This window comes from Xyrauchen texanus, chromosome 27 (genome assembly GCF_025860055.1).
Source record: "Xyrauchen texanus isolate HMW12.3.18 chromosome 27, RBS_HiC_50CHRs, whole genome shotgun sequence".
NCBI classification, from domain to species: Eukaryota; Metazoa; Chordata; class Actinopteri; order Cypriniformes; family Catostomidae; genus Xyrauchen; species Xyrauchen texanus.
The window spans coordinates 20,368,099-20,383,904 of NC_068302.1; the positions used below are offsets into that span (position 1 = coordinate 20,368,099).

The window sequence follows — 15,806 nt, forward strand, 5'->3', positions numbered from 1 at the left end:
GAGTCGGGATACAATCCTGAGAGAGATTTACAAGGTGTCCATAAGCAGGAAATGTTAATAGATTGCTTTCAAACAGGAGGTTGACACCGTGGTTAGCCACCTTATTTTTTTTGTTATTTTTTTTTTTTTTGGAGCAAACACTTTATTGAAACCATTTTTTTATTGAAGTATGTGTAAATAAAAGTCCCTCTTTTGAAAATAAAATAGAAAAAATAAGAACTAACAGAATTATAATAATAAACCGAATTATAAACATGATAAAAAAATAGCATGTAAACTAACATCCTTTAATTATATAACATGTTATATTTACATGCTATTTTTTTATCATGTTTATAATTCGGTTTATTATTATAATTAGCATAGCATGTTAAATTTACTACTAAATGAAAAATAACATCAGTAGTTTGAGCTTTTAAAGTAATGTCCTATGATTATTAACAGTTAACATATACTGTTAATTGTGTGACAGCGAGGCCAGACTGCTCCTGTCTGTACCTTTAACTCGGTGATTCTCAACTGGTTTTGCTTCAGGACAGATTTTACATTGGAAATCAAGTGGCGACCCACCATAGTAAAAACGTAACCTGTATTTAATGTATCCTGGGACGCATTTCCTTTTATGTTGCATAGTTTTGTTCATGGTCTTTAGGTAAAAAGAGATGCATCATGTGACATTATTTTTGTTGTTGATGTCAACAACAAAATCTACAGGAATTTTTCTCTCCCCCTTTTAAAAATGAAAGAGCATATTTACTTATATGAGCCCATTATTATCCCGTTTGTTTCCTAATTTCAAACATCATTCAAACAGAACACGCATATTACACAGGAGGAGATTCTGCCAGTAGATTGTACCTTTAGATTATTTCATATGTATTTTGTCAAAATATAACAGTAGTGTAGCGGTTAGCGCGCTGCACTACGAACCTGGCGACCTGAGTTCGATTCCCGCTCATGGCCAGTCCCGGGCCTCCCCTAGGTCGACTCAGCCTAAAACGAGTACCTGGTGTGTAAACATCGCCACTGGGGAGACAAAGGCGGTTGGGTGTGGTGCTGGTCACCCACCCCCTTGTGTACCGTTCCGGCCTTCATAGGTGCTCGCTAACAGCACTTGCCCCTACAGTCTGTTAAAGCTAAATGGGGGATCTTTGTCTTTGTTTGTGTGTGTGTGTGTGTGTGGCACAAGTTGACGAATCTGACAGGCAAACAAGGAGGAAAGGAGATGTGCACGCGCATGTGAGATTCTCCGTCCGGTTGCATTTTTTTCTCAATACCATAGATAAGCAAATGTACATGGTATGATAACTGTCAATTTTCATACCGTGAAACCGGTACACTGCTGCAACCCTACCCATTACATTGCTCGTTTTTGCAGCAGTTCTGAGGTGAAATGTCCATTAAGTGGCGCTAAAAGAGAGTTCAATTTTCTCCCAAACAGATGCGGTTTTGAAGGTTAACACTTTTGGAGTTTTAAATAAAAAAAACCTACTCCCATCCGGTCACCATTCACGTACAGTACATTGTCTGGACCTACAGAGCCGAGATATTCTTCTAAAAACTTAGTTTGTGTTTTGCTGAAGAAAGAAAATCATACACATCTGGGATGGCTTGAGGGTGAGTAAGTGATGAGAGAATTATAATTTTTGGGTGAACTATTCTTTTGAGCCTTTTCCTGGTTAATTTTTTTTTTTTACAATCTCCAGCATTCCACATATTCCAGAAATCTGCATCCCTGATTAATGGCCTCACTCAGAGAATAGCTTTGCAAGATACAAGGAAGCTCACTTAAAGGGGCCTTAAACACACTGTAATACATAAACATCTGTTGTTGCTCCACAGACTGGAAGGTTTTTCTGGTGCTGATGAGCACCTCCGGGTCTGTTTATGCACACTCTTCAGCAAGCGTCTGTAACAATAATTTGGAGCAATCAAGTTAAAATGGTGCCAAGAGGCTCTATAAGATAAACATTGCCAACTATGCACGTGGGATCCTATTCTCCAAATTGTTCACTCGTATGGTTGGTAATAAGTTAACATATGTATTGCATTGTTGTGGTGATCTGTAGCAGGCCTCAGTGGTTAGAGCCAGCTTAAAGATTGTAAAACCTTATTGTCTTGCCACAGCAATAGTCTCTGTGTGTGATTCATAGAATTTCATGTTTGACACATGTGATCTGCCCTAAAAAGCACAGGCATGCCCAAAGAGCTCAAATAGGCCTACAGAGAAAATCACACCTCTGTAGGTATGTAATTGTGTAGCCCCACAACCTAATCTGTAGTCTAGACAGGAATACCACCCATTTAAAGTCTTAACGCCTGAAAGAGAAGGAATGGCGGTTTATCAGTTTTGTTCTACAAGATTCTTCCTGGTTTCTCTGGATATAATAAGCTTATACAATCAGACTGAGTAGACTGGAATAGAGATTGCTAAGAAATGTGACCAACTGGGCGGCAACGTCATCAGAACGCAAAGAATTATGGGTATGTTTGGCCCGTTTACATGGGCTGGCATCGCATAGCAGGCTAGTGGCATGAAAATAATAAAAAAATTAGCGTGAAAAACAGAATATAATCCTACAAAATGCAGCGGGCTAAAGAAAACATTGTCGGACCATACCGCCTAAAACTACATCCTAATGCAAAGACGAGATATGACGAGAAAATAAAGGGAATCAAAGGACTGGATTCTTACGAGCATAGTGACTGGTCAGGGGAGGTTAACCTGAAAAGGCTGTGTTGTGGTGCTTTTGCAGACAGCCTGAATGTTTGCAGACATGGTTGCTTGCGATAATCAGAACTGTCCTATACAGTGGTTCCAGCCAGAGAAGAGATATGGCAATGTGATGCTTGCACATGTCTGTGACTTATCACCCACAACCTACCTCATACATTTCCAGTTGTCTTTTCTATGGACTCTTTATAAATGTCTTCATCTAAATGTATTTACAAGTTAAATATGTAAAGAAACTGAAATTAAGTTGGTTGTTACTACCATTTAAGTTATGTAATTGTGTATTGCAATCCAAACTGATTTTGCACAATTCTTCCTTAATACAGATAAAGGAGGCAGAATTTCATTCAGTCTTTGTGTATTTTATTTACAGAGATGGCTAAAAATCATTACATGTGAGAAGTGACATTACAAAATCTTTTGAAAAAAATAAAATAAATGTTTACATATTAGATGTGAGCATGGTGTATAATTCTAACACGACGGCTTCACAACAATACTTGGACACATATTGGTCAAAGCACAGCACACAACCACAATTTTATCCAGCAAAGTCTTATCCTCCCCCTCACAAGGCACCACATATCCCAGGCCCAGTCAGGATCACACTCCAACATTTCATAGGCAGGTTTGTCTGCAAACACAGTCACCAAATAAATTGCTATGTAGCCTAGATATACAACATTTAAAACTGATTAATGTTACGCTTTAGTACATTGGTAACTTAAGCTCATTTTCTAGCCATTTCATGCTAGTTAACAGTTAACATTGGCCTAACGTCAAACACGCTGGTTATTTGCCCACAACATAACATTTACAATTACTCTCTGTAATTTAACTTTGTGAAAATGCTTTGAACACACCATCATGTGTGGTGGAGTGTTATCGAAGGTAATCTTGGGCCTCCTTACTGCTGCTATCCATGCCATTCGTCACACTTTTTGTCACCTCTGAAACATGGATTGTAGTTGTACTATTATTTTTCCACGCTGGAAAACGATAAAAGGATTTTCCGTTCTTAAGCTTTATGCCACTTCTATCGTGAGAACGACTATTGCAGTTTATAACACAGCAGGTAGACGGCATCTTGAACACTGCGTTCTTCCCTCCATGCAATCAAGTCTGGCGCCTTCTGTTTGTGCCGCGGATTCCCAAAATGCTTTGCGTTCACCACTGGTAATACGTCACGATGACGTCACATTAGCAATCTCTATAGGAGACAAGGAGGAATGAATGGGTTTCTTCATTTTGTGCCTGCACAGCCAGCACTGTGTAGTAGAGCCACTTTGATGAGAACGAAAATGAAGATAAAATGGCCCCAAATGTCTAAAACAGCACTGTTGCAAACACTTCTCATTGGGGGTTGATGTTGCTTAGTGGTTAAAGATGTGGGCTGGAAAACGATAGGGATGTTTAAAGTATATTTTCAAAATTAACAAGTCAGTTGGTTGCCTGAACATCTAGTGGACTTATTTACTCATGCCTATGTCGTTCCAACCCTGTAAGTCTTTCTCTCTTCTGCAGAACTCCAAAGTAGAATTTGGCAGAAGAATGTCATGATTTCCGTAAAATACCAGTTGATTGTGACTTGTTTAAAACTTAAAATAGCACCCAAAAGTATCATAAAAGTTATCCATGCGATCACGTTTTATGATGAACGGATCAAAATGTATGTTTTTATTCACTCTCAAATCATTGATCAACTTGAGTCCAAATCAAATGTAGAAACACATCAATAACATCAACCCTCTTTGGTTCTTGCATGTCTTGAAAGCAAATATCATGACATAATGATGCCAATGAGTTTTGATGGTCACCTAACCCCAGATACCTACATTTGTTAGGGTGGTGTTTGCATAAGACTTGTTCTTGTGTTCTAAAATAGCAAGATTAAATGCAACAAAATGGAACAGAATACAGAGGCATTAAGACGTGTTTTTAAAAATTTGACTTCTTAACATAAAAAGACATCTTGTGGCACGACGTTCAAAAAAAAGCAGACAGTGCAATGGCCAAAGACGTTTGTTTAAATGTGTATGCTATACTTTAAATGCGATACATTTTGATAAAGGAAATACATCATTGCATGAGGAATAAACATTTCTCTTGATATTTTGATGAGTCATTGTAATAAATAAAAAACATACTTTTAAGTTTCAGTACTCTAAACAGTCCAGAAAGAACATTTGTTTTTCACTGCAAAAACGACTTAATTTGAAATCGGCCACATTGTGACATCAGTATGTGGTGATAATTTGAATAGCCCTACCTCCACAACATACGTAATCATTGCGATGAGTTACTGAGGTACTGAAAGTGATACTCTTGTTACTGTAGTTTTCTTTTAACCAACTACAAGATTCAGGTCCCCAGACGTTATTGTGTATATGGTAAATATATATGGAAAAACTGCATCTCTGCATACTGGCCATCGGGAGAATGGACTGGATTGAGGACTTTTAAGAGAATTTGTAAATCCTTGCATGGTTTTATTATTATATGAAAAAAACATTTCCACACGTGCAATGACAGGGGGTGTTTGCTCTGCAAAGATGTTAACCAATCATAACAATGGGTGTGTTTATATTGAAGTCTTAAAGTGGAAGTAGTATAGAAACTGAACATTTCAGACAGAGGGCCAGGGTGGGTAAAGGTCATGTAATAATACATTATGATTGTTTTTTGTCCAAAAAACGAATAACTTAATAAGTGAACCTAAAAACAACAACAAAAAAACCTTACATGACCCCTTTAAGACTTTCCGAGCAGGTTTTAGCTTGTAATCTGGCTAACAGCTAAAGCACATGTTAATTTAAGTATTTTAACTAAAACTATTCAAAATAAAACCTGTAGATAAACTAGTAAACGTCATTAACTGACTAGATGGTTGTTGGACCTATCCTAATAACCGAAATTTTGCAGGTTTGGACCTTACAAGATGCGATCGCTGAGCTACCAATGGCAGGACTTGACTGACAATGAGAGACAAGATGTTGTATTAATGTTTGTCTTTGTCCTTGTGACTTTCTTGTGTTCTATATACATTTCTAACCATTGTGTCAACACCATATCATGTGGAATGCTCATGAATCTTTGAAGATCATTTTTGTCCTAATAAGGGCCTCATGTGTGCTGAAGGTGAATGAAGATGTTGAATATGTGCCTAAATGTGTAATACCGTAACATGACTAGGTGCATGGATGTGCTGTATTTGTTGTTAAAAACCATAGGGATCAAAGTTGAAATTAGGTTAAATACACCTCCCTGTGTGGAATGCCAGCTTCATGGAGGAGGGAAACTTGGCAGGAATGATACATTTCCGACTTCTATTTCAAACTTTCCGACATTGACTTTTATCCTAATTCTATTTATTGTATCCTATCTAATTGCATTTTATTTGAATAAGCATCTTGTGTTGTTATCAAAATCCGCCCCTCAAATTTCTTGCTGGTTTTCCTCCAGTCCACAAGAACAGGATGGATACAGAGCATCTACTTTGATATCTTCCTCGAGCCAGAGTACAGATTACAGTAGTTTAACAAGTGTGGACAAAACGACTGGATGGCTGTGGAAACAACAGTACATGTGCATGTCATTGGTTACATCATCTTATTTGCACCTATGACCACTTTTTTTACCTGCATCAGATGCTTTGCCCAAGAAAAGACTTTTCTTGGGCCAGGTGGATTCTAGTCTCATGTGGCAAACGATTAGGCCTATACAAAAAACAAAACACAAAGAAAAAAGCAGAAAATGTGTGTAAACTCTCAAATACAGTACAGAAAATAAGTGCTGTGGCTGATCCACCCACCCCTCCCTCTCGTCATCATCACCCCGCCTCTTAAGGCCATCCTTCAGCCAGGCTCACGACGGAAGAGAGCGAGAAGAGGTGCATAATTAATAAACCTCATTCTGACAGTGGTGGATGTAGCACACCTGATGTGAATAATGCTTCATCACCGCGGTCTTTAAAGCACAGAGCGCACCTCTTCTGGGGGAGCCAGCTTCAAATCTCCACGTGTGCACACACCAGTGCCTCGAACCACATTCTGCAGAAGAGCAGAGCCGATCCACAACCAAAACAATGTTCTTCCACAAGACACATGCAGTTTTATTTTTTAACCGCTAAAGGGTCAAAAGTTACATAGTGTAGCTTTTAAGACAGTGTTTCTGTTTTGTGCACAACATGCATCAGACAGTTTATTAGTATGTGAATGGACTGTGGACGACCCTTGGGTGTGTTGTCTAGGGCTGAGACTAGGTGGATTAGGATCTGGACTTAAAGGGGTTATGACATGAGGAATCAAATTTTCCATGATCTTTTGACATATACGAGGTCTTTGTACTATAAAAACATACTGTAATATTAAAAACTCAAAACTTTCTCCTTACTGCAAAAAGAGCATTTGTTGAAAACAAGCTTCCAAAATGACTCACTCTGTACCTCCTCCACATTGTGATGTCATAAGTGTGGTAGGAATTTGCATCTGAAATTTGCATAACTTCTGTCAAGTTTTAAAGGAGCAGCAGCACCAAAACCAAGCGTTTCTGACAAGAGTCAAAATTAGGGTGAAAATGATAATGTTTTACAAATATTCAGGGTTTCCGCAGGTCTTAAAAAGTCTTAATTCGCCCTTCCACAAAATAAGGCCTTAATGTCTTAAATCGGAGCAACATGTCTTTATTCATAAGGTCATGGCATTAAATGTTGTACAAGGGATTGTTTTCTCCTTGCGTTTAAGTAGGGTGACCAGACATCCCGTTTTGAAGAGGTGTGTCCCAACAATTCTCTAAACATTGTAATTATGTCCTGGTTTCAGCTGGTAGGCTCACAGATTTTTTTCTACTTTCATTTGATGTACTAATTTTCCTTCTCGCTCTTGTCTTTGGTATCTTTTGCAGAGAAGAGAAGCAATTTCGAAGCGTTGCACGTTGATTTGACGATACTTTCATTCTAGTCTTTCTGCAAATCTGCTGAAATGTATCTGATACCATGCCAATGACGTCATACGCTTGGCACGCTCTCTTTGTCATCCTGTTGAAAATGTGTTTTCAACAACGAGCTGAAAGAAGCCGATCCATTTCTTCATGCTGCACATGAATATGTAAGCGAGTATTTTTCTGTAATGTTCGTTTCCCACTAGCACAGAGGTAAATCAGACAATATCACATTTAGACAGCTACACTGCACTTTTTACGTAGTACAACCAATTATATGTTCAGATGTGGGGGTTGTATTTTGAATGTTTGGTTACAATGTTTCATAATTACATGTGCAATATGACATCATATGGATAATATAAGCTGGAAATTGTACATAAAAAAAAAACAGCTAAAAATGTGGTGAAAAAACTAAATCTAAAATAAAATATAATTTTTCAAAAAGTGCAAAAGTTGTAATAACCCTTCAGAATGTATTTAAATAGCCTAAAGGAGAATATATGTTTTATGTAGTACTGCCCTTCAAAAGCTACATAACACAAAATGTACTCTTATTTACACAATTCACACTATTCAAAAGTTTGCACCCCTTGGTTCTTCTTATGTTGCCTTCTTGAGCATCAATAATTGTTTACACCTTTTGTAATAATTGTGAATTAGTCCCTTAATTGTCATAATCTGGACATCATATATAGCCGCTGTTGGGAAGACCTGAAATGTGCAGAAGATGCTGAGAAACCAAATATTTTTACTGTAGTTGGGGGGTTTTTTTTCTTAAGAAAAGTGGACCTTTTCACTGCTCAGTACAAAGCAGGGATTCATGAACAATTATTACACAAACAGTCATTGATCATCAAGAAAGCAACACACCATATTAGAAACCAACGGAATGTAAACTTCTTAACCGTGTCGGTAACTATTTTGTCGTGTGGAATATATGTGAGGATGTGTTATGCTTCTTCGGGGCATGCAATTTTTATGATCCCTCATTTAGAAAAGATGAGGGATCAAACCCCCCCCCCCCCTTAAATTTACTTTAGTTGGTCTTAAAAAGGTCTTAACTCTCAGAAAAGGACTTTTTAAAATTTATTTATTTAATAAATTAGTATATGTTAACCTCAAGAAACATTAAAATAATTAAAAAGACATGTCATGAGCCCTTTAACAATGTTCAGTTCCTTAGGATACCATTGATATTAGAATGGTAGTCACTGTACGAAGGCAAATTGAACAACACAAGATGCTTCAAATAAAATGCAATTAGATAGGAGACAATAAATAGAATTAGGATAGAAGTCAATGTCGGAAAGTTGGAAATAGAAGTCGGAAATGTATCGTTCCTGCCAAGTTTCCCTCCTCCATGAAGCTGGCATTCCACACAGGGAGGAGTATGATGGTGATTTTGTCATGTTTGAAATCTGAACTGTTACATTCCACTTTCTGTGTTTCCTCTGGTAATTACAGGGCAGGTGGTGATATACTGTTCTTGGATGAAAGGATGTGATTCCTCAGTCTTTCAATTCAAATATCTTTCAAGAATTGTTACATCAGTAAAAGAGAGCATGTATAGTTTATTTTTTGACTTTGATTCACTTACATGGTTTAATCTGTAAAGTGCAGCAGGATAACAGAAATGTTTTATTTGAACTAATACCTAGTTTAATCACATTCTTCTCTTGTCTACTCTTTCTCTCCCTCTAAAATTACATTATGACTGAAGGTGAAAACTATGCTCTGTGGCCAGCCTGTGCAGGTATGGTTTTGCATCAAGCTGTGTGGCACATTTTGAATTGAAGACATATTCTTGGTTAATACAATTTAAGCTCCGCATTTGTGCATAATTTTGATTACCACCGTAAATAATTTTGTAAAAACAAAGGAACATATTTACACTTACCATAGGAGTCTACATTATGGGGCAATTGAACAGGACCTTGAACAAACTTCTAAAATGTGCAACTGTTTCACTGTTGTTACCATCATTTCTCATGTATTCACAAGACTGATGGAATAGAATTGCTTACCAAACTTGTCTGTTTAAAGTTATTTAAAATGTTTTAATACATTTCGTGTCCATGTTAAACACGTACATTTTGCATGATACCTACGCAATGATAAAAAATGGGACGACATAATGTAACTGTGAACTGAAACACTTTTTAATGTAGCAGACATGCCAGCAGGAATTATGTTAGTAACATGAACTCATGAAGTTCATCCACCAAAATTTAAACTGATATTTCAGCTGTATATTTGTCTAAATTGTCAAAGGTTTCTACTGACGGTTTCATGCAAATTGTACAAAATTATGAGCTGTGCATTTTTGCTGTTAAACCCTCCAAACAACATTAGCTTTAATTAAAAGTGAGTTTCGGCAACAGCATACAATTAATAGCAAAGTTGTGTTTAACCTTGAATATTCATGTGGAGCAGAGGGGGGCGGGGCCGGGTCGGAATATTGCGCGCCCGGTCCCCAATCGGCCTGATGAGGCGCGTGGGGGATAAAGGCGGCCGGTGACGATGGTTCGAGAGAGAGAGAATTACGGGCATGTCCGTCATTTGTGTTTATGTTTGTGCTTTTGGTTTTGAGTTTAATTAAATATTATTTATATTGACAAGCGGGTTCTCGCCTCCTCCTTGCCCATCCTTTAACTGTGTTACAATTCATTTAAATAAAAAAAAAAAGAAGGCAGAATTATAGAAATCACTGGGATGAAGTACATAAGACATAAAGACTAATTCCACTTCTAACTTATTGAGTAACTTGGACAATCAGATGTTGTATTGGACTTATGATGTTTCTTAAAGAGAAAAGAAATTTACTCACCCTCATGCCACCCCAGATGTGTGTGACTTTCTTTCTTCTGCAGAACACAAATTAATATTTTGGAAGAATATCTCGGCTCTGTAGGTCCTCACAATGCAAGTGAATGGTGGCCAGAACTCAGAAGATCCAAAAATCGCATACAGACAGCAGAAAAGAAATCCATAAAACTCCAGTGGTTTTCTTCTGAAGTGATCCAATCACTTTTTGGTGAAAACAAACCAAAATGTAACTAAATTTTCAATATAAACATGACATCAGCAGTCTCCTTGTTGATCATGCGTTTAAGCTTGATTACACTTACTACAGCCGCATCTAGCGCTCTGTGCATGTGTCAAGCCCTAGGATGTGTAATCAAACTTAAAATCATGATCGTACATCTAGACTGCAATGGAAAGATGAAAAGGAGTTACATTTTGGTCTGTTCTCACCCAAAATCAATTGGATCACTTCAGAAAACATGTATTAAACCATTGGAGTCATATGGATTACATTTATGCTGCCTTAATGTGTTTTTTGGAGCTTCGATGTTTTGGTCACTATTCACTTTGATTATATGAAACTTCAGAGCTGAGATATTCTTCAAAAAAATATTTGCCTGTGTTCTCCAGAAGACAGAAAGTCATAAACATCTGGGTTGGCATGAGAGTGAGTAAATTATGAGAGAATTTTGGGTGATCTATCCCTTTAATTAGGTCAAGACCATGTTGATGAAATACAACTGTATGGTTAAAATAAAGATTTTAATATCTGCAAAGGTTAGCTTTTAAATGTTAGTTTTGATGAAGTGTACTAAGCCATGGAGAGATTTGTTGTTTTTGGTATGCTGTTGACAGGAACTGTGGGAGCGCTGATTGCTGCTTCTGTTACCGACATCAACATGACTACGGACTGCTGCTCCACATCTGTGGAACATATAGAGGAGCTTCTGTAGCTGCTAAAGAAATCTCTTTTTCTGGAAATTGGACAGTGTCCACCTTAAAGAGCAGCTTCTGTTCTATTACACTTAACACTGCTGGGCATTTTTCTTTCATCTGTATCCAGAGGCAGTGCTTTTTCAAAGTCTCTTAGCTCTACTTATGAGCAAACATTGTGGGCACACAGACTTGTGCTAAAATAACATATTGATGACTGGAGGGAACCATAATGGTGTGAATGAAAGGCAAGCCTGCCACCTTCAACTCAAAGTCAAGGCCAACATTTTTTATTGATTTCCTGCTGGTTGCTGTGGTCATTGTGTAAAGAAGGGGTGTGGGGGGTTGTAATAAAAGGTAAAAAAGACATTCAAAAAAACTCTCAGATTATTTTATCAGCCCCATATTGGTTCATTTTGTGCAGGAGAAATGCTCCTGGCTATCTACAACCATACGTGTTAAATTTGAAAACCATTATGTGGCTTATCCGAAGCCTGAGGACACAAACGAAACGGCTTTGTTTTTCCTGACTTGTCGGAACTTTGTTTGGAACATGGTCTTGATAACAGCCTATTTGCTGTACTTAACACACACAAGGATATCTGGTTGGAAAGGTCACTTGAGGTAATTTTGTGTGAAGAGGCAAACAATACCATATTTCATCTGGTTTTATGTGCAATCTGAATCCTTAGGTCATGTTTTTCTTGGATACATTTGGAAGAAAGAACCTTATCTTACTGTCGACAGACTGTTGTCGTTCAGCAATTTTCATAGTGGAAATTTTCACGGTAAAGGAAAGATGTGGATGTTAAACTGTACGTCTTGTAATTTTGCTGCTATTAGCAAACAAACCCGGATTGTATGGTGAAGGGTGCGGCACGGGTGGCTTTTATGAAATTCACTGGCAGTGAACAGGCATCATTTTGGCTGAGAGCTCCACCTCTTTAACGACAGTCTGGCTACGGGAGAGAAAATCCCACACTTTGATGTTCTTTCAGGGTGGCTGAGTTTTATAACATGTTATAACTAGATCAGAGCTGAAATCAGAGCTCCAAGCTCTCTGCGCCCGCAGTAATATTATAACCAATGATTTGTTAGCAGACCAAATAAAGTCATGACGTACAATCAAGTGTGTTTTTCGACTTTGTGAACTTTTTTTTTCAGTCTAAATGCTAAAATATGTCAGCCTGCTGTGATGGCCTACTAATGTGCATTTCTGTTTTTTGCACGTCTTGTTTTTCAGTCCGCATATCGTGTTTCTGTCTCAGAGTGTGCTTTGGGGTGAGAAGAACCTCTGCGGGGCGAGATTGTGCCATGAGATCGCCCACTCCTGGTTTGGGCTGGCGATTGGGGCACGGGATTGGACCGAAGAATGGATCAGTGAAGGTTTTGCCACTTATTTTGAAGATGTGTTCTGGGCCCAAGTTCAGCAGGTATTATACTAACGTTGGCATGTTCAAACTTCAGTTCAATTCAGTTTTATTTGTATATTACATTTTACAATACATATTGTTCCAAAGCGATAAAAAGATAAAAATAGTGCATTACAAGCCTAGGAAAACTCCCTAAAGGTTTATTAAGATGTAGCCTATGAAAACTCTAAAGATTTAATAAGATGTTTTGAAATTAATTCTTGTTGTTGTAATACATATTGTTTCAAAATAGCTTTACATAAAATCGGGCCTTATTGCCCCCACTGAGCAAGCGACTGTGCCAAAGAAAACACTCTATAAGATGTTTAGGTAGTTGAGGGAGAAAAACCTTGGGAGGAACCAGACTCCGCTGGGGGAGCCAGTCATTTTCTGGCTTAACAATAAATTGACTTGTATGTAAACGAAGTGTATGTAATACTAGTCATGTGTTCATTGAATAAATTGTTAAAATATTGTAATGATTATGATTTAATTTTAAGCATAATTTATTTATAGTCTTTGTAGTCTATCATAAAAGACTGGAGGGATAGGTGGACCACCTGAGTTTGAGCATGGCTCGGGTCTCTTCTTATCCCATATACCCTCTTCTTCTTATCACTTCCTTGTTGCTTTTCAAATGGCAAAATGCTTTTTAAATGGAGCATATTTACCAAAGAAACACACCTGTTAGTTACTAGGGATGGGAATCGATTACTTGAAATTGAGAATTTATGTCCAACCTTCAACCTTAGAACCTGTTTTTCTTTCCTGTTATTTCTTTTACAATGTCATGCATCCCCAGTGCCAATCAATACATTGTGTTGTAATGGCAAGCTTAAGGTGAGAAAAGCAGTTTCATTTTTGCCCAAGGCTGGCAAAGGCACAAAGGAAATTTAATATTCAAATTAATATTTAAAGCTGAATGAGTACCCGATTAATCGATTACTCATGTACATACCTATTAATTACAGCACATGCTGATTAGTCAGAATATAAAATGATTTTGAAATTAAGTTGAATTTGTTGCGAAGCTGCATTAAAATGTGTTCACTTCCAGTAATGACTAAGATGAGCCACAAACTAGAACGTGTGAAGCATTGTTGGATACAACATTAGTAGTGCACTTCACTGCATTCACAATTTATTTTTAATCTGTGTTTGCTTGCTTTCATTGAATTCAAATGTTGTATTGACAGAATGTTTAGTATTTCAAATTAAACTGGCCTTTCGTCTTCTCCACAGCATAATCTGCACCAAAGTGGTCTTTAGTTCACATATCTTTCATTTTTGTTTACACTTAATTTGCAATTGTTTGCTCTCTCAGTTGAGTAGAAGAGAGGCTGAAGAGCAGAGAAAGTTGAAGGCTCTATTGCGCCAGAGGAGACTGAGTGATGAGTTACAGAATTCTGAAGAAGAGCTACAGGTCCTCAGGTCTGATTGGCCCTCTCTCTCTCTCTCTCTCTCTCTCATTCTCTGTCTGTCAATCTCTCTGTCCATATACGCTCTGTACTCTTGCAATCATGCAAGGGCATTATCCATCATCTGCACACATAACAGTACACAACACACAGCCTGCTGTCAGTGGCACCATTACAGGGTGTTTCCACAGGCATTGATTATAAAATACACAATAATACACTGCCTGTAATTTAATAATATAATCAATAATTCAAAGTTAATTCATGATCTGTTGGGTGACTTAGTGAACATTAAAAAGCAAAAGCAGAAGTAATAAGTAATTATGTCAAGTTATAATGTGTAACTGATGTTCTTTTGTTAACAGTGTATTGAAGTACACTATACAATATGTGGTCACAGGAATGATCTGTTAATTACAAATATATTTTTTTAATGAGTGTGGGCTTCAATGCTCAAATTTAGAGGTAGATACAGTATTTGTCTGCACAGAATAATATAGAGCATAAGTAATATCTGATGTACACCGATCAGCCACAACATTAAATCAACCTGCCTAATATCGTAACAGCTCTTACCTGTCAAGGCAGTACCTCTGAAGGTGTCCTGTGGTATTTGGCACCAAGGCGTTAGCATCAGATCCTTTAAGTCTTGTGAGTTGTGAGGTGGGGCCTCCATGGATCGGACTTGTTGGTCCAACACATTCCATATATGCTCAATCAGATTGAGATTTGGGGAAATTGGAGGCCAAGTCAACACCTTGATCTCTTTGTCATGTTCCTCAAACCATTCCTGAATCATTTTTGCAGTGTGGCAGGCATTATCCTGCTGAAAGAGGCCACTGCCATCAGGGAATACCATTGCCATAATATGTGTTGGTGTAATAATGGGGTGTATGTGGGCTGCAACAATATTTAGGTAGGTGGTACGTGTCAAAGTAACATCCACATGAATGCCAGGACCCAAGGTTTACCAGCAGAACATTGCCCAGAGCACCACTCTGCCTTCGTCTGCCTGCCTTCTTCCTATAGTGCATCCTGTTGCCATCTCTTCCCCAGGTAATTGACGCACACACACCCGGCCATCCACGTGATCTAAAAGAGAACGTCATTCATCAGACCAGGCCATCTTCCTCCATGGTCCAGTTCTGACTCTCACATGCCAATTGTAGGTGGTGGACAGGGGTCAGCATGGGCAATCTAACCAGTCTGTGGCTACACAGCCCATTACGCAGCAAGCTGCTATGTACTGTGTGTTCTAACACCTTTCTATCATGGCCAGCACTAAGTTTTGGCCTTGGGCACCCATGACGCTGTCGCCGGTTCACCGGTTGTCCTTCCTTGGACCACTTCTGGTAGGTACTACCTACTGCATACCAAGAACACCCAACAAGACCTGCGGTTTTGAAGATTCTCTGACCAAGTTGCCTAGCCATCACAATTTGGCCATTGTCAAAGTCACTCAGATCCTTACACTTGCCCATTTTTCCTGTTTCCAACACATGAAATTCAAGAATTGACTGTTCACTTGCTGCCTAAAATATCCCACCCCTTGACAGGTGCCAC

At 38.2% G+C, this 15,806-nt stretch overlaps 1 protein-coding gene across 6 annotated transcripts in view; it reads left to right on the plus strand.

Moving 5' to 3' along the window:
- aopep (aminopeptidase O (putative)) overlaps positions 1 to 15,806 on the plus strand; it is a 108,843-nt gene that overhangs the window by 19,214 nt on the left and 73,823 nt on the right. For all 6 annotated transcript variants that reach the window (XR_007967811.1, XR_007967814.1, XR_007967813.1 and 3 more), the window contains exons 5-6: positions 12,657 to 12,846; positions 14,150 to 14,256. Coding sequence is in view for 2 of the 6 variants with exons in the window: in XM_052094067.1 (XP_051950027.1) it covers positions 12,657 to 12,846; positions 14,150 to 14,256 (297 nt within the window). In the remaining 4 variants the exon portion in view is untranslated. The remainder of the gene's footprint in view (positions 1 to 12,656; positions 12,847 to 14,149; positions 14,257 to 15,806) is intronic.